A 22,316-nucleotide genomic window follows, 5' to 3' on the forward strand; every position below is an offset into this window, starting at 1 on the left:
AAGAAATGCATAAATGCTTTGAAAGAAAGTCTTAAGTTTAAAAAGAGTTGACGGGCTTTAAAATGCGATATACAAGAAAAATTATTTTGCCTGGAAATGATGTACTGCTGTAAAAGTCACTTGCATTAATGAGAAATTTTACATCGTGAAAAGTGAATATCGCAAAGACAATACTTCAGCATTATCAGTCATACTTTCCATAAACACACACACACACACACACACACACACAGACAGAGACAGAGAGACAGACACACAGACAGACACCCTTTCTGAATATAATATTTTTCAGCACTCACCAGACCTCCGTTCGAGCCTTCATACCTTAAATCCTTTCTGGTTCATTCCCCAGCCCTTCAGTTCGAGCCTTCATACCTTAAATCCTTGCAAACCCGGCTGGTTCGTTCCCCAGCCCTCTGTTCAAGCCTTCAAGTTCATACCTTAAATCCTTGTGAACCCAGCTGGCTCGTTCCCGCTCGCAAAAGCATTTGAACCAGCTGAAAACCCGAAAATACTTGCGCCTCGAGCTCCATTCCAACAGGCTGGTAGCCCTGACGAGCTGACATCATCGCGCATGCAATGACATCAGCTAAAGCGCGAAAAATGAAAAAAAAATAAAGAAACAAAAATCGGAAATGAAGGGATGCCACTCAGGAATCAGTAATTCGGGACAGTTGGGAGGTATGATCCCAACTGATATTAAACCCAAAGAAAACGCAACTTATGCTGTTCCACCCAATAAAGACTAATGGCCTCACCTTCTCTATATTCTTGGCCAACAAGACCCTCATCACCCCAGTCCCAGAGGCCAAACTACTTGGTCTTACAATCGACCCAACAACTAAAATACAACAAACATATATCCCGGTTTCCAAAGTCCACAAAAAGCTAGGAACCCTCTAGCGCAGCAAAAGATTTCTAGCCTCCGAATCTAGAATTGCCATAGCTAGAACCCATCTCTTATCAACATTACTTTAATGCATCCCTGTGCTAACAAACGTAAATAAAACCGACCTGAACAAACTCTCCACATCCTACAACACAATCGCCAGGTTCGCAACCAATGCCAAATCACACTCCCACCACTGCCAATCCCTACAGTCACTACACTGGCTTTTTATTACATTACCACCAACTCAACCTAACTCACCAAATACTACACTATCCAAAAAAAAACCCTGCCCTGACTGGCCTTCTAAGCTTCTACAATTCAGTAACAAAGCCCTGATAGAATTTATCCCATGTAAAACAGCTCCAGTGAATCTCTATTCCCATACAAAGTCACCAAAACATGGAATACCCTGCCTCCCAAACTGAGGCTACAGTACTGCACACCCACCTTCAAAAGCCTCCTCAATTCACACCTTTTCACCAACCACTTATGCAACTGCAAAGGACCTCCCTGAAGCCTCACTCCTACGGTAGGAAATTAATACCTGATGCTTCTGGTGAATACTGACACTGCGCTCTACCCTAGCGCATTATATATATGTTCTTACTACAAAATTCTCATGTACACAACTATACCAACCCTACAAAAGTGTATATTTGAACCACAACTTTGCAATTCTTTTTGTTAAACAATCTATAGCATGGTCCCTAACTAGTTATCCTTCACACTCTGTAACCTTTAAGTTCTACCATGTATTGCTCTTTATTCTGTAACTGTATATATTGCTCTTTATCTTGTAACTGTATGGATCTTTTCTCCCCAGGACTCCACTGAAAATGGACACTAGCTGTCCAGCCGGACCATCCTGATAAACTTATTTTATCTTTATTTTCCATTTGTTTACTGGGTTAGTCCAACTATACACAACGTGACCATTTTCAGTGGAGTCCCAGGGAGAAAAGCTCCAATTACATAGTAAAAAAAATCTAAAAAAAAAAAAAAAAAAAAAGTTGTGTGTGTGTATATATATATATATATATATATATATATATATATATACATAGCTATTTTGTACATAGAACATATAGAAGGAGTAAAAAGAGTTTTACAACTGATGCAGCATACAATGGTTAGAACATTGAGAAACAATTAAACAAGATATTATACAACAAATATAGAATTGCTTGAACATAAATTCAAAAAGAAGTTTCCATAGACAAACAAGGTCATAAAACTAGAACTCATAACTATAAAGGAGGCCTAAACACCTGGTTCACAGTACTATGCACCAAGTGAAACTACACAGTACACCTGTGATCTAGGGATGTTGAAAGTCAGGAACAGGTGAAATTAGCCTGGTTCTGTACAGGAACATATCAAAGTTTTGAATAGGAGATCTTTTAGTAGGGATATGAAAGTATGTTTACTGTTTAGACATCTAATGTCGGGGGGGGGGGGGGAGATAGAGACTTCCAGGCCTTAGCAACTGCATAGGAATAGAGAGATTGGTCTGAGCTATGTAAGCAATTGGTAACAAGTCAGATAAATAGACGAGATAAGATATATAATAAATAAATACATACATACATATATAAAAGGACATCAGATCCTATAGGTTTTCTCAATTGTACCTTTTTTCCAGTCACAAGAAGAAAAAAATATTAAGCAGCGTTTGCCACCACAGCAAGATATCATCTCTCCTCAGCCATACGTTGGTGACAGTGCTGTGGCCAAAGCTGGCTACTCAAACCCCTCATTTTCTTCCTTGGTTCCCACTGGTGTCCATACAGCCACCATGGACTAGGGATTACACATCCTCTGAGGCTGTCGGTGTACCCTTGTCAGGCAGGGGACAGCCACTTTCGTCTGTCCTAGGAGAAGAGCCAGGGAATGCCTCTTTGTTTAGTCAAAAAGTTGCGTCTATCTGTAGCATGCTTCCTTAACTCAAATTTTTAGAGCTCTAAACTGTCAGGCTCACATGTCGAAGTTTATCCTGACTTCTTGTGAGAATAAGAGGAATGCTTTAATATAGGTTGCCTCGAGAGAAAAAAAATCTGTTTTGTGTAAATGTTGCTTCTACTGTTTCTGAAATTACAACCTATTTTTTAAAATGTGCATACAAGTCTAGTGATGCCACCCTTCAGAGGTGCTGTCACTGGAACTGTTTATGAGATTTGTAGAGCTACATTCACAAAACCTACCACAAGGATGTCAAACATGAAATTTTGACTTATCCGTTGTATACAGAACTAGTTTCTGGACCTGTTGCTGCAGAGGACTGTGATGAGAAGAGAAGTTGATTAAAGGGATCTTTCAAAATCTTCATCAATGCTTCTCCACGTTTACCAACATGATATCCTCCCTCGTCTAATTAGAACAAAAAGCAAAATATACAATCCCAGAAATTTACTGGTAAGCAGAAGTTTAAAAAGAAGTAGCAGGACCTCCCCAAAAAAGACAATATAACTCTGACTATATGATTGCCCCCCCCCCCCCCCCACCCCCAAACCTGGCAGTCCTTTAATTTGTCCAGAAGGTCTGAACCTCGATTTCTCTCTTTGGAAACAATTTGTTTCAGACACATGGGTTCTGAGGATAATCCAACAACACTACAGATGGCAGTGGGAGTCACTCCTTCCTGTTTAGGTGAATCCACCACATACACCAGACTAAACTCTTCTTTTCCCTCCTATCATCCAGCATACACAAGATCCAGAGTTAATAGAAGCAAACCCCACTACTCAGAAGAATTTTATCCAGGGATGATTCTGGTATGAAGGAAGGAAGCCTCTTAGAGACCAGTTCTGTGCCTTTCTTTTATGAACCAGTTTGTGATAATTCCAAAGTCCAAAATAATGTCACTTCACAACATTCCCCATTATTCTCCATTTGAGTTTCCCACTGACCTTACATTTATAATATGCATGTCCTCATATTCCTACAGATCCATATTTCAGGTGTTTCTTAAAGATTATGTGCATGGATTTGATTCTACTTTTGACCAACTACTGACACCACAAAGCTTTCTGGAGAAGCTCCCCTTCTTCTGTGGCACAGCTAATGCTGAATCTTCTTTCAATCTTCTATTTTTAAGTAATCTAAGTCCAAAGGTATTGTCCCTCATGATGATATTCCACCCACTGCTTCCTGCACAGGATGTTTCGCTTCATTGTCAGCCTGACTGCATTACACTGGTGTAGCTTCCATTTTCTAATGGAGAGCTATCCAGTGTTGCCTTTCCTCTCAGTTTTTTTTTTGCAGGTGTTTAGATAATTCATGCTGATGTAACACCTGTTGTTCTATTAACTTTAAGAGATTAAAAGAAATATTTATAAACTTTCATATTTTGATCCACTGTCCCCAACTAAATTATAGATGTGTCAAAGAGCTGTCAGGTGTGCTTAGAAGGAAAGAAAGGAATGTTCAGTCTACTGCTTGTTACATTTGCAGTTACTTACTTACTTGGTTGCTTACTTGCTGTTTGTGACTGGTTGCCATATGAGTGAAAATCAGAGTAATATTCAGCTACTACTCCAAAAAATGCAAATCGATCCTTTGCTTCTGGCTACTTACATCACAGAAGAAATAACATGCAGCAGCAACATGGCTTTGCATCACCAATTAGACACACGTGATGACTCAAAGTCAGAAAGCTCTACTGCCAAAAGGCATACAGGTGTGGATTTCAAACGAGGTGGAAAAACAGTAATAAAACAGAAGTATGGACTTGATCTCAATGAATTGACCAGGCTGACCAAACCCACACTGATTGGTGTGCATGGATAACTACTTTAGGTAACAGCACAGACCATTGCACATTATCTTTAAGATTGTGTGCCTGGATCACATTATCAGTTCTCTGCCTTACCATATGATCTACTAATGCTCCAAGGGTGTTCCCAAAGTATCTAGTTCCTGTAATAGACTACTGCAAAGTACTCAAATTTTTCCTTATTTAGAAAACTTGCTTATCTTTGTAGAGTGTTTTTAAAAGTCTCAGGAATCCTCAAGTTAAATTAGGGCTCATCTACACAGGATGGGATTCCATGAGAAAATTAAAAAATCTTTCCTGACTCATTCGCACAAGATTGTTTTCTGGAGTATCTGCTGGACACCTCAATTCAAAGTTTTTCCTCCACAGGAAAAATAGATCTGTATTTAGAGCTACTCCAGAGTTTCTCCAGTCAGACTTCCATCTCTGCAGGGGTATTCTTCATGGGATCAATGATGGTCATAATACCTTGCAAGATTCCACAGGAGAAAATTACAATTTTACCTGAAATTTCTATGGTCCCAATACCAACATATCTTTAACCTTTCAAATTCCAGTTCTAGGATTTGTGAAAAGGGAAATTATGTGGTGGAGACACCAAATCTCTCAGAATCCACATCTCCCATTCTTCCTTCCTCCTCCAACAAAAGGTGACAACAGATACCGCAGACTTTGCTTGGGGAGCAGTGCAGTCTCTTTGGAACTAAAATGACACATGAAAACACAAACATACAAGAGCACTCATAAATGCTGCCAATTCTCAATCATTTGTGGTCCCCGGGAATTACAAACACCACTGTGACATGGTACATAAACAAGCCGATATTAACTTCTGGACAGACTAGTCATGGTAACCTGGGCTATAGCTTTTCAACACAATCTCACTCTACAGGCAACTTACATTCTGTCAGAGAAAAACTGTGTGGCAAATGAGCTGAGCAGGACAGACCCTCATGAATGAAGATGAACCAGAGGATCTCACAAGATTCGACCCATCTGTGAACACCTCAAATAGACAGTTTTGTCTATATCAGTTGGCAAAATTCTGCTCCAAGACTCCATGCTGGAAGGCCTGGAAGACAAATGCCATTTCTAATCCTTCGAAAGCAATGTTACTGTATGCTTTTCCTCCCTTTCCACTAATACAGAAAGGTGTCTCTGTTGAAGTTTTAGTGACTGTCCTCCTGTTTCATGTTGGGGTCAGATGATCTGCTGAAATTGGTTAAACCTACTTTAGCTGTAGGTCTTGATGGTATAAATTGATTTTTTTTCTCAACTATTAAAGAAATTTCCCCCTGCCAGAGTTTCCTTTTTTAAAATTTGGCACACTGTATCCATGTTTAAGAGATGAGAGCATTGTATAGTTGAATATTATAGACCAATTACTCTCACTAGTATTGTGGATATATGTTATGACTGGGTAATTTCGAAATGCATTATCAACATTTTGATTGCAGATTTTATATTACCAGCACAGATTTGTACTGGAAGGTCTTATGGTACTAATACACTATACTTTTACGGGCATTTATGGAAATTACTTGGTTAAGGGGTAGTAGCTAAAATTAATATATTTAGATATACCAAAGACTTTTGATAAAATGCCACCTTTTATGATCATGCCTTTATTAAGAGAGTAAAATTAGTGAGTATGTAATTATGTAGATTAACTGGTTATCAGGAAAAGATGTATGGTAAAGATTAGTCGTATCCTCTCAGATGAGAAGGAGATAGCAGGGGGTCCCACTGGTCTATGTTTTGGGCCCAGTTCTTTTGGATTTTTATGTTTATTTTTTCAAAAGATAGCAAATTATGGATGAGCAAATAAGAGGAAGATGTAAAACTTGATTCCGTATCTTCTGCATTATCTAATAAGTTACAATTTTAATCATATTTGGATATTTTATTCAGGTGGGTTAAAGGAGAATGAGATTTTAAATCCTGTATCATAAATGTTGTGAATGAGAACCCTAATATCCTTACACCTTAGATAATGTTAGTATCCAAGACGTTAATCTTGTTACAAGATTCGGGTATCAAAATTGACAACTCAAAAGTTTTGGCCCTCATTTATCTGATATTGTTAGAAGTTGTAATTGTGAAATGAACAAGATCTTTACAAGTATTGTTAGTAGAGACAGGATGATTTGACTTCAAATCTAAAAAACTATAATTAGGCCTGCTACAGAGTATCGTGGGTCTATTTGTGTATATGACAGGGCTTGGATAAATTGGAGAGAATGCAAAGGCATATGGCTAGAAGGATAAAAAAAGAAGCTGGGTAAGAGTTATGAAAGACTTAATGAGACATCTTTGCTTACAATTAAACATAGGTTAGTCGAGGATGACAATTAACATTTAAAAATGTTTAAAGACAGAAATCAGGGGAGGTATTCAAAGTAGAATACATTTATTAAATACCAGGAATAATTCATTTGTAGAAGGATAGTCTGGTAAAATTATTGCCTGGAATAATTGTTTTTTAGTGGAGGGCCAAGCTTCTGATGGAATAACATTCCACTATGGGTTAGAAAAACAGTAATAGTATCTCCTTTAAGAAAAATGTGGACCAATCATTAGGTATGGGGCGTTTTGATCCAGGCATCTATAGTGACGAAATAACTGAAGGCCATTATAGGTATCAAACTTGATCTCTTAAAACACTGACATTGAATATCCAGCATACATTTAAAAATTCTGAAGAACTCTGCAAAGATCATTGTGGTGACTCCCTTCTGGCACAGGAAGCAGTGATTTTTCCCCTTATTTTGGAAATAACTAGGGGGAATTCCATGAGCGTCCTCAATGACCAGATTTAATCACATAAGACCAAGGGTGCTACATACATCCTTACCCCAAAAAGCTGCAACTGACTGCCTGGATGATGGAATCTTAATGCCTCTTAGGCACCCTTTTTCAGAGGACGTGCAGCAGGTATTCATGGGAAAAAAAAGCCTACTACTATAAAATCATATATTACCAAAAAGAAAAGGTTTTCTAGTTGGTAGCAACGAAAGGAAAAGCATTCATTCAGGGATAGTGTTTCTCTGGCTGTACATTATTTGTGTGAGTTGCTATCTTATGGCCAGTCCTACTTCTTGATAAAGGTCTACATATTGTCCATTTCAGCATGTCTGCCCATAGATTCCCCTTTTTCAATGCAGACTCATGTGAAAATGTTTTTGAAAGGGGTGTAGATCAAGGAGCCTCATAGAAAACAGATGGCTACTTTTTGGGATCTTAACTTCACATCAGTAAAACTAAAGTACAGTTGCGTACACTTACCATAAATGTAGATGTTTGAGTGTATTCACTGTTGCAGTCATTACATTTGGGTTATCTGCCTGCAGGTAGCCCTCAGCCAGCCTGATTATCAAAGTCTTGGGTCCTGCGTCGGATGCTGTCTCTTCTTCCATGACGTCGGGTAGTCAGGGGTATAAAGCATGCAGCTGATGCCATTACATCACTTTTTCTTGCCCCAGATGTCAGCTGCCCCCATAATGGAAAGCAATTATATACAAGGTTATAGCCAATAGAAGTCAGGGGGCTGGAGGGAGGGTAACCAGGACTGCAACAGTGAATACACTCGAATTTATGGCAAGTATACACAACTGTACTATGTTCTTCGTCTTTCACTGTTGCAGGCATTACATTTGGGTAGATTCCCAAAGCTAAGGAAGGGGGGAGGCAGTTAGAGAGCATTAGGACCAGCTATTAAGCCCTGCAAGACTGCAGTGGCAAAACAAGGACTGGATTTAGAAAAAATAGGCAAGTAGTAATGCTTGGTGAAGGTATGTACAGAGCTCCAGGTAGCAGCTTTTAGGATGTCACTGGTAGGAACACCTCTGAGAAAAGCTGTTGAAGTAGATGCAACCCTGGTGGAATGTGATCTTATCCCCTTGTGGGGTAGGTTTTCCATGGTGCTTATAGCAGAAATGAATGCAATGGCCTATCCACTTAGAAATGGTTTGCTTTGAAATGGCCTTCCCCTCTGCCCTTGCAGCAAAGGCAACTAGCAGCTGTTCAATTTTCCTGAGAGGCTTAGTCCTGTCCAAATAAAATCTAAGTTATCTGTGCATGTCCAAAGAGTGCAGTATTTGTTCTCCTTTGTTCTGTGGATTAGCAAAGGAAGCTGGCAAATGATTAAGGGCCACACTGGATACCACCTTGGGCATAAAGGAAGTATTGGTCCTGAGGGACACCCTGTCTGCAAGAAGATGATGAAGGGCTCCACTGCCATGAGGGCTTGTAATTTAGACCCTCTTCTTGCTGAAGTGATGGCTATAAGGAAGGCTGTTTTCAAGGAATTTCAACTCTGCAGATGCAGCTGGCTCAAAAGGAGGTAGAGTGAGTTTTTCCAATACAAAGTTAAGGTCCCAGGCTGGAGTAAGGGCTCTCCTGGGTGGTCTTAAATTTTTGGCCCCTCTGAGGAATTGCTTCAGCAGGGGGTGAGAGAAGAGAGGTGGCTCAGTATTGTAATGTGCTGAAATGGCTGAGGCATGAATATTAATAGATGAGAAAGAAAGGCCCTTGTGGAGCATCTCTGTTAAGTACTGAACTGGGCACTGCTGTGCCCATCCCCTGAGTCTGGCTCCAGGAACAGTATCTTTTCCACTTTTCAGCATAGGATTTTCTAGTACTAGGCCTCCTTGCCTCCAGAATGACATCCAGCACTTGCTTACTAAGGGATGGTATTGGAGAGCTCAGGTAATTAGCCAAGGCTGCAAGGTTCAGGGTTTGAAGCTGGGGGTGCAGAATCTGGCCCTCCTGCTGGGACAGCAGGGAAGGGGTCTGAGGCAGGTGCATGGTTCCATCAGTGACATAGTGTGCAAGAGGGGGGTACCAGTGTTGGTGTGGCCAGTCTGGTGCGATGAGAATTGTCCTTGGTTTGTCCTGTTTGATCTTTTAACAGAACTTTCGAGAGGAGAGGCAGAAGGGGAAGGCATAAGCTGAGAGGCTTTCCTAGGCGAAGGACAGGGCATCCACTTTCCAAGCTCGTCTGTGGGGAGTCCATGTGCAGAATTTGTCCAATTGGTAGTTCTGAGGGGAGGCAAACAGGTCTATCTCTGGGCTCACCATTTGTTTCTCAAAATGTTGAATATCTTTGGTTCCATTTTCCACTCTTGTGGGTCCATGAGATTTCTGCTTAGGTCGTCTGCCAGTGAATTTAGCTTACCTGGCAGGTATTGAGCTTGTAGGTGCACTTGGTAGCTTAAGGCTGTGTTCCACAGAGCCATGGCTAGTCTGCAGAGAAGGTACGAGTGGGTTCCCCCCTGCTTGTTTATGTACCACATAACAGTGGTGTTGTCTGTCTTTACCAATAATTTCTTTTTGAATGATATGCAGATGCATTTGACTCGGCTTCCATTTGCCCTAAATGCACTGCCCTGCCAAGTGAGCCCCCCATGCATAGTCTGATGCGTCTGTTGTTAGGGTTTGGGCGGCAGGCGGCTCACATGGCAGTCCCTTGTTGCAGTAGCAGGCCTCTGCCCGCCAAAGGAACTCTGTCTTTATACAAGGAATGATGGGAATCATTGATTTCAGGTCCTGAGAATGTTGACACCATAGACTTTTAGATACCATTGTAGTTTCCTCATATGCGATCTTGCATATGGAATTAGTAGGATGCACGAGGCCATGAACCTCAGGGCTTGCAGTATTTTCCTTGCAGATAGCTGGGTCTTTGTGGCCAGTAGTTTGAAGTAGGCTGTCAAATAAACTTGTTTCTCTGGTGTGAGGTAGGCCATCTGGGAAGTTGTGTTGAACCTTGCTCCCAGAATACAATTTGTTGGCAGGGTACTAGGTGAGATTTCTTTTCGTTTATGGTGTACCCCAGTGAGGTTAGCAGTTTCTTTACAAATGCCAGATGATTTAATAGTATGTCATGGCTTTCTGCCTGAATTAGACAATCGTCCAGGTGTGGGTATATTTGAATATTTCTTTGCCTGCGGAATGCAATGACTGGAGCTAGGCACTTTGTGAATACCCTGGGAGCAGTAGATAAGCCAAAGGACAGTGCAGAGAACTGATAGTGCATGTAGCCTGCTCTGAAGCATAGGAATTTTCTACAAGATTCCCTTATGTGCAGGTAAGCTTCCTTTAAGTCCAATGTTGCCAACCAGGCATTTTTGCCTAACATGGAAAGCAGCTGATGAAGAGTTACCATTTTGAAATTTGGGGTTACCAAAAAGGTGTTTAGAATAGACAGGTCAAAGATAGGACGCCAGTTGTTGTCTTTTCTGGGTACCAGGAAAAGTTGAGTAAAAACCTTGTCCCCATTCCTCTGCTGGGACAGGTTGAATAGCCCTGATACTTAGAGAGAGAACCTGCTGTTGAGCCACTGCCCACTGATTTGGGGGTAGGTCTGGCCAACCGTTTTGGGTTGGTAAGGAGTGGAAGTGGAATCTGTATCCTTGGGAAACTATATTTAAAACCTATTTGTCTTGGGGAGCAGACAGTTGAGCAGGGCTTGGAAGGTTTAAGGTTAAGTCGTTGTGACAGTTTACCATATGGGGGTGTCTTACTACTTCCAGCTTTGGAAGTGGGAGCCCCCCCACTGCTTAGGCCTGTGAGTACCTTCAGACTGTAGCCTAGGTGGTCTGCTGTTCCTGGGTTTGGATGGAGAAGGCCTGGAAGAGACAGGACCAATTCTTGGAAGGCCAATGCCTACTAAATCTGGGAGGCTGTACTTGCAGGAAATCTTTAACAGTTTGCATAGGTTTAGCTTTTTCCTCCATCTTTTTAAGAACTTATGCTTTGTTGCCAAACAGGCGGTCTTGGTTTAAGGGAGCATCCAGTAATTTAGCTTTAACATGATTTGGCAAATTTTGCTCCTTAAGCCAAGCATGCCTTCTAAGAACCAACCCAGTGACAGCAGCCCTGCAAGATACTTCTAAAGAGTCAAAACCACATTGCAAAGTATGCTTACCAACTTGTTCAGCAGAATGCATTAAATCCTGTAATTCTTTATTCTCAGCACAGTCAGGAATCAATACCATTTTCTGTTTAAGTAGTCCAATAATATGTTGCTGATACTTTAACATATGAAACTGGCCGTTTAAGGCCCTGATGGCCAAAGTAGCAGAAGTCCATACCTTCTTATCCCATCTGTCCAGGGCCATGGAATCTCTATCAGAGGGGGGTAGGGTTTTTGGCAGTAGTAGCCTTAATGTCTTTGAGTCCCTGTGAAATGGTCTCTGGGACCGCAGTAGAATTCTTAAAGAGGAACTTGTGAGAGTCAGGTACTCCTGGGAGCTGGAGGTAAAGTGTCTGGGGCCAGGCTAGATTCCAAGAAGGCATCATCCACAATGTCCAGTACAGGAGGGAAGGCATGTGTTGAGGCAGGAGTAAGAATTCCCCAAGCCTCTTTTTGAAGTCAGAGTAATCCTGGCTTTCCCAGCGGAAATGCTCCCCAACAGTGTTCAAGGTTTCACCAAAAGAAAAATCTTCTGGAGGGGAAGCAGAGGGTATGGAGTCCTCTGCATCAGAATCCTCATAGGTTCATAGGTACATACTAGGCTATTAGCCCTAGGGCCTATATAAGCCTAGCCAAAAAGGTACCCTGGCTTTCACCACCCAAGAAAATTATTTTCCTGTGCCCCTGTCGAGCAGAGCCACCGAAGTGATCCCTGGGGTGAATTTCCTATTTCCCATCCAATCATCAAGATTTTTCTTGAAGAGTGCTAATAAGGAGCTCTGTTTGACATAGACAGGTAATCTGTTCCAGAGTATGGGAAGTCTCTGAGACAAGAATCTATCCCTCCAGCATGTTCTGTTTATTGTGGTGACAAGGTTTAGGTCCCTAGAGCGTGTAACTCGGAGGGATTGTGATTTCTTTAAGTGGAGCATGTCCAACAGCTCTGGGTTTGACATAGCTTTGTGTGTTAGGCAAAGGTCGCCTCTGAGTAGGTGATATGCGACGGAGTAAAGCTGGAGTTTTTTGAGACGGTCTGCATAGGGCATCTATTTGAGATCAGTAATCTTCTTTGTGAGGTATTTCTGTGGCCTTTCCAGTTGTTGTAGATGTCTTGTGAGGTACATACCAGAAGGGGCGTTGTACTCTATAATGGATCTAATAAGTGATGAGTAGAGGGGAACAATGACCTCTTTTTTTTTTCTGGATGAGAAACCTTTTGTGATGAGGTGAGCCATGTAGAAGGATTTCCTGTCCACTGTGGCGATGTAATTATCAAAGGAGAGACTACTGTCCATCTGTGTCCCAAGGTCTCATCACACCTTCGGCATTAAGTAGACTACCACTTAATTGGTAGTTCATGGGTACAGAGTTTTTACCAAAGGGGATGACAATACACTTTTTGGCATTGAGCTTCAGGCTATGGCTTTGACACCAAGCATCTGCCTCAGTGAGGCCCTTTTGTAGTATGTCCACATCATTAGGAGTTTCGATTATGGCTCCTAGTTTGCAGTCATCGGCAAACGTTGTTAGCCAAAGACCTTCTGTGTTAGCCTGTACTTCAGAGAAGTAGATACCAAACAGGAGAGGACCCAGGATTGAACACTGTGGTACTCCACTTGTCACTGGTCTGAAGTCGGATTTGGAGTCTGCTACTTTCACAGTTTGGGTTCTGTCCGTAAGCCAGCTGGCAACCCATCTTGTGACATAGGGATTTATACCTAGTTTAGTGTGCTTATCTATAATTCCAGAGTGGAGGATGGTGTTGAAAGCCTTGGTGGGATCTAGGTAAGCTGTGTGAACCACCTTACCCTCATCTATGGCTTTGGTGACTGCTTCAAAGAAGTTCAGGTTTAGGAGACATGATCTGCCATTTACAAACCCGAACTGAGTAGGGTTTTATAGGCAGATAAGGGCAAATCCTGGTCATCAGAAGGAAAATCAGTTCTAGGTCTCTTAGAGGGAGAAGGCTGGCTTCCCCTATTTAGAGTAATAAGGTCTTCAGTCATTCTTATCATTTGTTTTTTAGGCATATGGGCCTGACCATGCGGTTTGGATGTCTGTTTTCTAGGTGTGGGTTGAGTTTTAGGCCTTGAAGAAGATGGTGTTGGTTTGAAATGCAAGTCCGTAGGCCTAAATACACACTCAGAAGCTGGTGCCTGCACAGCGGCTCCGGACCCATCCAAGGTAGAGACATCCGCAGGTTCCATAATCAAAGAAGCACCTCGCGGCATACCAGACTCCGAATGTGTCTCAGTAGAGGCTTGCGAATCTGAAGTAGCGGGCATCAGGGGCTGCAAAAGCACCTCACTGAATACCAGCGAACTGGCGACTAAGCTTAACAGAAGCACAGACGGCAGCTTTGGACCTATGCAGTCTGTCTCTGTCTTTATCTTTACGTTTTTTCAGAATGTCGGTAGTCGGATGGCTTACCAAAGCCATTTCTGGATAATTAAACAGAGTATTGAAAGAGTTTGCTGCAAAAATGGACTGACGAATAGTTCGAGGATTGAATAAGGCACAAAACCGACAGTGAGGGACGTCGTGGTCTGGGCTTAGGCAAAGAATGCAGTACAAATCTTTGAGATATTTGCTTTCCATAGGTAATACAATTGTTAACTTTTACTGACATCGGTTTAGAGCAAAAAAAAGGATCCCCAACGGGGTACTTAGCTTTTTTGAAGACTTCGGTTCTGAAACTCGAAAATGAAAATTTCAGGAGTCGGCCGACCAGCACTTGCGAACTGCTTCTGCCTAGGGCACCGCACGGCAAGAAAGACTGATGTAATGGCATCAGCTGCATGCTTTATACCCTTGACTACCTGATGTCAAGGAAGAAGAGACAGCATCCGACGCAAGACCCAAGACTTTGATAATCAGGCCAGATGAGTCCTACCTGCATGCAGACAACCCAAATGTAATGACTGCAACAGTGAAACATGAAGAACATCTCTTGTTCCATTTGAACCAGATCATCAAGCTGACTGGGTGTGCTTGACATGAAAAACAGTCTTGCTCATTGCTCAACCTCCATCTAATTTTTCACTAAGACAGTGATTTCTTTGAAAAGAAATCCTTCTTTTATACCTAAAATGATATCACAGTTTACTTTAAGCAAAGCTATCCATCTCCGCTATCCATCTCCCTATCTTCCTTCCAGAACCTAAAGTGAGCAAAGGGAATATTTCGTACCTTGGATGTCTACAAACAACTCTGGGACCATCTTTACAGAACAAAATCTTTCAGAACTCTTGATCAGTTGTTCATTTCTTTCTTGTAAAGGATACAAGAAACAACAACCAGTGTCAAAACAGACCATTTCCAAATGTCTATCTCACGCTATTATTTTCTGTTACACCCACCGCAACAAAACTATTTTAGGCAGGGTCAAGGTTCATTCTACCAGGGCCTTAGCTTCTTCTGTGGCTTTTTGGAAAGGTCAAATAATCAAAAAGAGAGAGAGCACCACGACTGGAGCAGGATTTACAAGAAACAAGAATTTATTAATAAACTCTTGTTTCTTGTAAATCCTGCTCCAGTCGTGGTGCTCTCTCTCTTTTTGATTATTTGACTTGAAGCTTTTTATTGAGGAGAGCTCTGCACACTAGCTGTTGCGTTTTTTGACCGCTTTTTGGAAAGGGTTGGATTCCAAAAGTATTTTAGAAGCAGCAACATGGTTCTCTGTGAATACTTTTACAAAGCATTACAAGCTAGATTCGTTCTCCATGTCTAGGACAGACTTTTCTAGGACAATTTTCCAGGTGTTCCTGGAACCTCATCCTTCCTCCTACCAGTCTATCGATGCTATGGTAATCTACCCAAACACCTTCAGCTACTGCAGCAGTGATCAAATGAAGAGCATATATGGTTATAGTTGTGTAAGTAAACTTACCATAACAGTGGATGTTTGAATGATCACTTCTGCAGTAGCAGCTCCCTCCTCTCCACCCCATTGTTTTTTTGTACGTTTTTATGGCAAATTTCAACTTTTTTTTTCCTAGGCACTGTCCCTCTCAGGCTATTAGCCTCTATCTCTTTGTTGGCATGAAATCTATGAAGGCCTTGGCATCCAAGCCTAACTTTTAGGCAGCTCGAGTTGAATACAGATTCTTGCATGTGGCAGGTGCACTGAAACTTTGGAAGCTGACTGTCCTTGTGTCCTTGGCAAGACATAACCCATATAACTCAGCATACTGCAACAGTGATCATTCGCACATCTAATGTTAAGGTAAGTTTACTTGCACAACTGTTTTTCTGCAAAAGTAAGAAGTGTTGTGCAGGGGGGGTGAGGTTTAATGTGGAGTTAGATTTGAGTTTCATAGGAGTACCAAAATAACAACTTTTTTTTTCAAGTTTATACAAGTTCCATGTCAACTAGCCAGTTACAAAAAGTCTATAGTTTTTTGACATGCCTTATCTTAATGTAGTACAACTATATCATCTATACAAAGGGTACAGTTCAGGGTTGGTAAATCAAAGAGTAAGTTGTTAACTATGGGGAACAGGTCCTAAAAATTTAACCCCTGTGGTAAATGTAATGAAAAGGTTCCATCCGGGGAAATGTTTGTATTGGGTGTGATAGTGAAAGTCGTACTGATTATATATGAAGCAAACCACTTTAGGCCATTTTGACCCACACCAAATTTAGCTAGGGTTTTAAGCAACAGGATGTGGTTGACAGACTCAAATGCATGTTTCAGGTCAATGAACAGCATACTTAAACTCTTTCCTTTATCCACTGCTTCAAAGATTTAGTTACAGTGAGTAAGGTTGTTTGTTAACTATATTATTATGAAATCTAAGCCATCTGATAAAAGGTCACATTATGTGATATAGTCTGTCATTTAGGAATATAGCAATTTTTCTGTGACTTTAGCTAGCTGACAGTATTGATATTGTCTGTAGTAAGATGCTGACTTAGGGGTTTTGACTTTGGGAATTGGTACTACATTGCATGTTTCAGCTAATGCTTAGCCCCTACTTCTGGAATCCTCGCAATTGATGCTGATAACCAATCAGATGCCCCTCAACACTAGGCTGGGAAGGGGTAAAAAAGGGTGTCAGTTCATCAATCTAGCATTCCTTCCTTCTCTGCTAAGGAGAAGCATTAGGTCTCAATGCCCACACAATATACTGCCCACACAATTTACTGCCTGTCTGACATTTACAGAAAGAGCAAAAAATTAAAAAACAACTCTGCTGATCCTGTCCTCTAACACTTTTTTACAAAGGATAGCTGCCCCCTTCATCCCACCCTAGCTATGCTTCTAAGTTAGAGATTATACAGATATACTTTACTGACATCTGGACAAAATTTGAACAGAATGAGTGCTCTTGCTTTGTCACACACATGGCAAGTAAAACTTTTACCTAATGAATTGTTTCTGTTTTAATGTAATCTGTCTGTCCTTGAAAATGGAGCCCCACTACCTAGGGAGAGACATCCACAGCGACAACTACATTTGGTCTGACTGAAAGGGTTACGGAATCTAAAAGCTGAACTTCTGTAACTTAAAGCTTCACTTGAAGACTCGCACATGGAATATGGTACTGGGGAAAATGAATACTGCGGTTGTCATAACCCCCAGGATTTGAAGGTAGACAGCATACAGCACAGTTTATGTGGGATTTTACTGACAAGACTGGGGAGAAGGAAAATCCTGTCTTCGGCTGAAATGCCTGACGAGACAAAGCTTCCAGAGTACAACCAATAAGTGTGACCATCTAAGTGGGCATTAACTGTGACTTTGTAATGTTCACTGTGATCCCAAAGAATGGAACACTGAACAAATTAACACACTCACTACTATTACACTGTTCATTGCTGAAGTATTTAGAAGTCAAGACAATGTATGGAAACACCTTGGCACCCTACAGTCTCTGGTTCATTCCAATAATGAACACCTTGAAGACTGAGGTAAGCCCAAATGCAAGAGTGCAGAAGGGATAAGATGGGCCCTTATTTGGAAGCACAGACACCTCCTGACCTTCTAGCAACTCTGATGTGCATATAGACATCTTGGAAGTCCAAAGAGGAAATCCAGTCTCCTTCAGACAGACAATGCAGGATCAACTGCACCAACACCACACATGAAGAGCTTTGGAGCCAATGTCCTTTTTTCTCCCTGACAATACAGCCCATCTTTTCTGGGCAAGTGTGGTCCTCTTGGATGTCTCTCTCTCGCTCACTCTCTCTCCTGAAGAAAGTAGAGTACCTCTTTCCTTGCCGAAGCCATTTGATGGGGTGCGATGTCTGAAAGAGGAGAAAAAACACAGTGGTTTAGAAGAGACAGAGAAGAGGATTTTTGCTGTTACCCAATTCCCATGTATGTGTTGACCATTCCCAAGAACAAGAAGTGTGTCAGATAACCCTTAACTGCCTCTACAGTAGCACAAGCTCGCAGGGAGCAGACTACTAAGCCCCGGAAGGGGAGCTGCTGTTGCCTCTTGACTTATGGCAGTTCTGGAAACTTCAAAGTCAAGCCTTCCCAAAAGCTCTGTAGTTACTCTGCACTGTTGACATGAAATCTACCATGTTCTCAAGAACAAGCACTGAGGAAGCTGTAACAGTAAGTTTTTCCCTCTTCCTCAAGTTTGGCTTTGACTGAGGGACTAAAACGTACTGTCCCATCAAAAGAATAGTATAAAAGTCAGAAAGGGACTACCTCCCGGAAAAGGAAGAAAGAATTCCTGGACACAAAAATCTAATACTCTACTAGGTAGCCAAAGGCCATTTAAAAGATGCACCCATCTTCAGTTTGCAGTAAAGACAACCTAGAGAGGATCGAAATTCACAGACCATTATGGATAGGGGACAGGGACTGGGCAATCTTTGCCATGTTAATGATGAAAATCTCTAGCCAAGGAAAAAAAATACTAATACATTTCATTATCTAAAGGAAAGAAACACAAATGGAAACCAAATATTCCACACCACACAGGATCTGAATTACCACAGTTGCTCAGAATCCAATTAACCAGAAACCATCATCTTTTAGTAAATGACTGTTTTGAATGGATCTTTTAGACCAACTCTTAACTCTCTCAGAATAGTGAATTAACTATTTACAAACTAATAATCACTTAAACAAAACATTAAACAATTTGCCCTGGCATTCAAACACTTCTGACTTACCCAGGAAGCACTGAAATCAATGTTCCGTTACACAAGTGCATAACTCAAAGCATCTGGTGTGGCTAAAACAACAGATTCAAATATTGGTCCTAAGCAAGTGCTTTTAGTAATGCAACAAAAATACAAATACATTCCGGGGGAAATGTGTCATAACTTTTGTTTAAATAAAGGACACCCCCTTCCATTTTGGTCTGCTTTCCTATCAACACACCTTATCAATCCCCACCCAATGTGCACACATTATATAAACTTGAGATATACACGCGCACATACACGTGTGTGTGTGTGTGTGTGTGTGTGTGTGTGTGTGTATATATATATATATATATATATATATATATATATATACATATATATATATACATATACACACACATATATATATATATATATATATACATATATATATATATATATATATATATATATATATACATACATACACACACACATATATATATATATATATATATGTGTGTGTGTGTGTGTGTACACATACACACACACACCTGTTAAAAACCTTCAGTAACACTATATATATATATATTTTTTTTTTTTTTTTTTTTTTTTTTTTTACACACACACACACACACACACACACACACACAGTGTACACAGAAAAAACTGCAACTCTATTATGTTTACTATAGGATCACTGAGCTGGCAAATCATTCTTCTGTGGTTTGTACTTCATGGATACCTGGAACAAGGACAGTTTGGTTTTCTAAAAAAAAAAAAAAAAAAAATCAAACCAGTCCGATGGCTGTTTTGTTCTTTAAACAATACAGTGCTATACAAGGTTCAAACAGTTTTACAAAGATGAATGAGGAGCTGCACAGAATTTGACACATTGACTAAACTTTATGTCCTACATTCCGAAAATGTCATGAAGTACACTTTGTTCATAATACTAAACTTGCCCAGCCCTAACAGCACTTGTTGACTTCATCAAGCACCAGTTCCTTTTATAATGCATATGGAAATAAAAGAAACGTTGATTTAATAGTACTTTTTTTTTAATCAAAGTCATACTATCCAGGAAAGACATGCTCTACTGTTAACACATGCAGAAGATAACCAAAAATGCACAATAAAATGGGTAATAATCATATCAATTGAGAATGTATGTTAAAGTGATTTTGTCACATTATATACTGCCACTCACTTTTGGATAGCATTAACACTGAATATGACAGTTGCTAGGTCCACCTTCATTTTTAATTTAAAAGAAAACAAAATTTGTAATGCCACCACAAGTGTTGATTTACAGTTTTGTGGCTTAACTGTTTTTCCCATGTGTAGTACACCTATAACATTCCCCAAACTTAATATTACAATATCAGAAAGTTTCACTTGACAGGAAAGGAGCACATATTCCGATTTTCAAGTATGGTTTCCTCTTTCAGGCAGACTTATTACTTTACTTTAGGAAACCAGACACATCTGTGGGCAGTTTTAACAGTACACACTGCCCATAATACAGTTGTGTTTACATTTCTTATTTAATATGGCAATAAGAGTTGGGATGTGGTGGCTGTAGCAGCACAAAAATATATTACTGTGGCAATTATTTATTCCCCTTTTGGCAATTGCAAACTTAAAGTGATTGTGAAAAAAGACCGTTTAGAAGAGCAGACTATGAATGAAAGAAAATGAAGTCAGTTGAGCACAATAAGATGAGTGTTAAAAATGCAAGTAGGTCACCTGTAGAAAAGTGGGCACTCTTGTTAGGCTCCCTAAACCCATACAAGAAGCTTGTCCTTTTGTCCTTATCAGACAAAAAAAAAAAAAAAAAAAAGAAAAGAAAAAGGTGAGCCAGTAGGGTTCTACAATCCTGTGTGGTACATGACTAAGCACAAGAACCAGCACAAAGGTAAACCATTAGAAAGCAAATAACCACAACACAAGCCACAAGGATTCCAAATAACAGACACATTGAGTTAGATAAGAACGTATAAACCACAATTTATTAAACTGTTTTATATGTGATCTCCGACTGGGCTGTGCCTTAAATGCATGATGGTTAAATGGAATGTGGAATGAAATTGTGAAGCATACAAACTGAAGGGGTTTCCCGAAAGCTTTGTGGAGTTAATAAATTGTGGTTTATGCGTTCTTATGTAACACAACATGTCCATTACTGGGAATCTTGTGGCTAGTATTGTGGTACATGACTGTAAATCAGAATGATCTGAAAGCTATATCTCCAGTTTCAATTTCAATAGTATGTTGTGTCTTTCGGCTTTTCCCGGTTAGGGGTCGCCACAGCGGAACTCCAGTCCGCTAATGATTGGCAGTAGATTTTTACGTGCCGAGTTGCCAGCCCTGACGCACAACCTTCAATGAAGGTACACCCATTCACGCACGTCTCCACACAGAAGACGCTCTAGCTGAGAATCGAACAGGACAACGTCTTTCTGTAAGGCGACAACACTACCGCAGCTATGGTAGTCTTAATTACTATTAGTACAGAAAAAAAAACAACAAGAGCCTTTTGTGGGTTTAAATCGTATGGTAATCGAATGGACAATATAAACCTACATTAGGATCTCTACAATGATTTTTATTTTTTTTTACTTTACTAATAGTGGTCAAGAATACCTTAGTATTTAACTTAAAGCTAGAAGTATAGCTTACAGGTCACTCAAATTACAGTCATGTACCACTGTTGGTACCATCAAGGATTAATGAAATGATTGTTACCATGGCTTGTTGGATGTTTAGATAGTGAAAGCATTTCTGGCAGCAAAAAGCTGAACTGCATCACTGTTATAATTCATTTATTCAATTTTTTAAATCTAAAGAAAAAACATCAGAGGGGTACAGACAATGTAGCTATCTTTTAGGGGTGTGTGTGTGAAACCCAAGAGCAAATAATCATTGTTGAAACAGACTAAGTGCAGTGCAAGTGTCTGTCAGCAACAAGTTAAAATTCACTACTAACTCTACTATGTATTTTTTCATCATCCCGTACCAAAAATGCTTATAGAAACTGGCTTTTTTGGGGGTAGGGGTGTGCGCTGTGTGATGTAAAAGGTAACTACATAATCTATGTAAACCACTCACAGATACAGCTTGTCTGCGGCTAATATATATATATATATATATATATATATATATATATATATATATATATATATATATATATATATATATATATATATCTGTGTTCTGAGGGCAAGAAGTTTAAATACATAACTGCTCTCAACATTTCTTTAGTCTTCCTCACAAACATTAAAAGGCATACACAGATGGTAGCTATCTTTTTGAGGGTAAGTTATTAGGGATATGGCTTATGGGCTAACATAAGTGTCTGAAATTGACCAAATGAAAAGCATTACTATGACCATTATGCTTTCCATTTTTCTTCTGAGAGAGACATCCAAGTATATGGAATGTGATTATCTTTTTTTCCGGGCATGTTGTGTATGGAAGAAAAGGAAAGTTGCATAATGATTGTTGAGTGATCATCGCATTGCACATCTCAGATAAGTTTATGTATATAAATTTAATGAACTTAGTAATGTGATTTTCACATTCAAAGATGCTTTACTCTCTCAGAAGAAGCACATTCAACTCGGACAACATATGTGCAAAATGAAAT

The 22,316-nt window shown here is 40.2% G+C and overlaps 1 protein-coding gene across 2 annotated transcripts in view; it reads right to left on the bottom strand.

The window, feature by feature from the left end:
- The window catches only part of LOC122795868 (hippocampus abundant transcript 1 protein-like), a gene marked incomplete in the record, with an annotated part of 997,490 nt that overhangs the window by 775,365 nt on the left and 199,809 nt on the right, over positions 1-22,316 (bottom strand). The window contains 1 exon segment of one of the 2 annotated variants that reach the window (XM_044064280.1): positions 19,413-19,436. Within the exon segment in view, the coding sequence (XP_043920215.1) occupies positions 19,413-19,436 (24 nt within the window). 2 annotated transcript variants of the gene reach the window in all.

The sequence above is a fragment of the Protopterus annectens genome, chromosome 2.part2 (genome assembly GCF_019279795.1).
Source record: "Protopterus annectens isolate FY-2018-M chromosome 2.part2, PAN1.0, whole genome shotgun sequence".
Classification (NCBI taxonomy): domain Eukaryota; kingdom Metazoa; phylum Chordata; order Ceratodontiformes; family Protopteridae; genus Protopterus; species Protopterus annectens.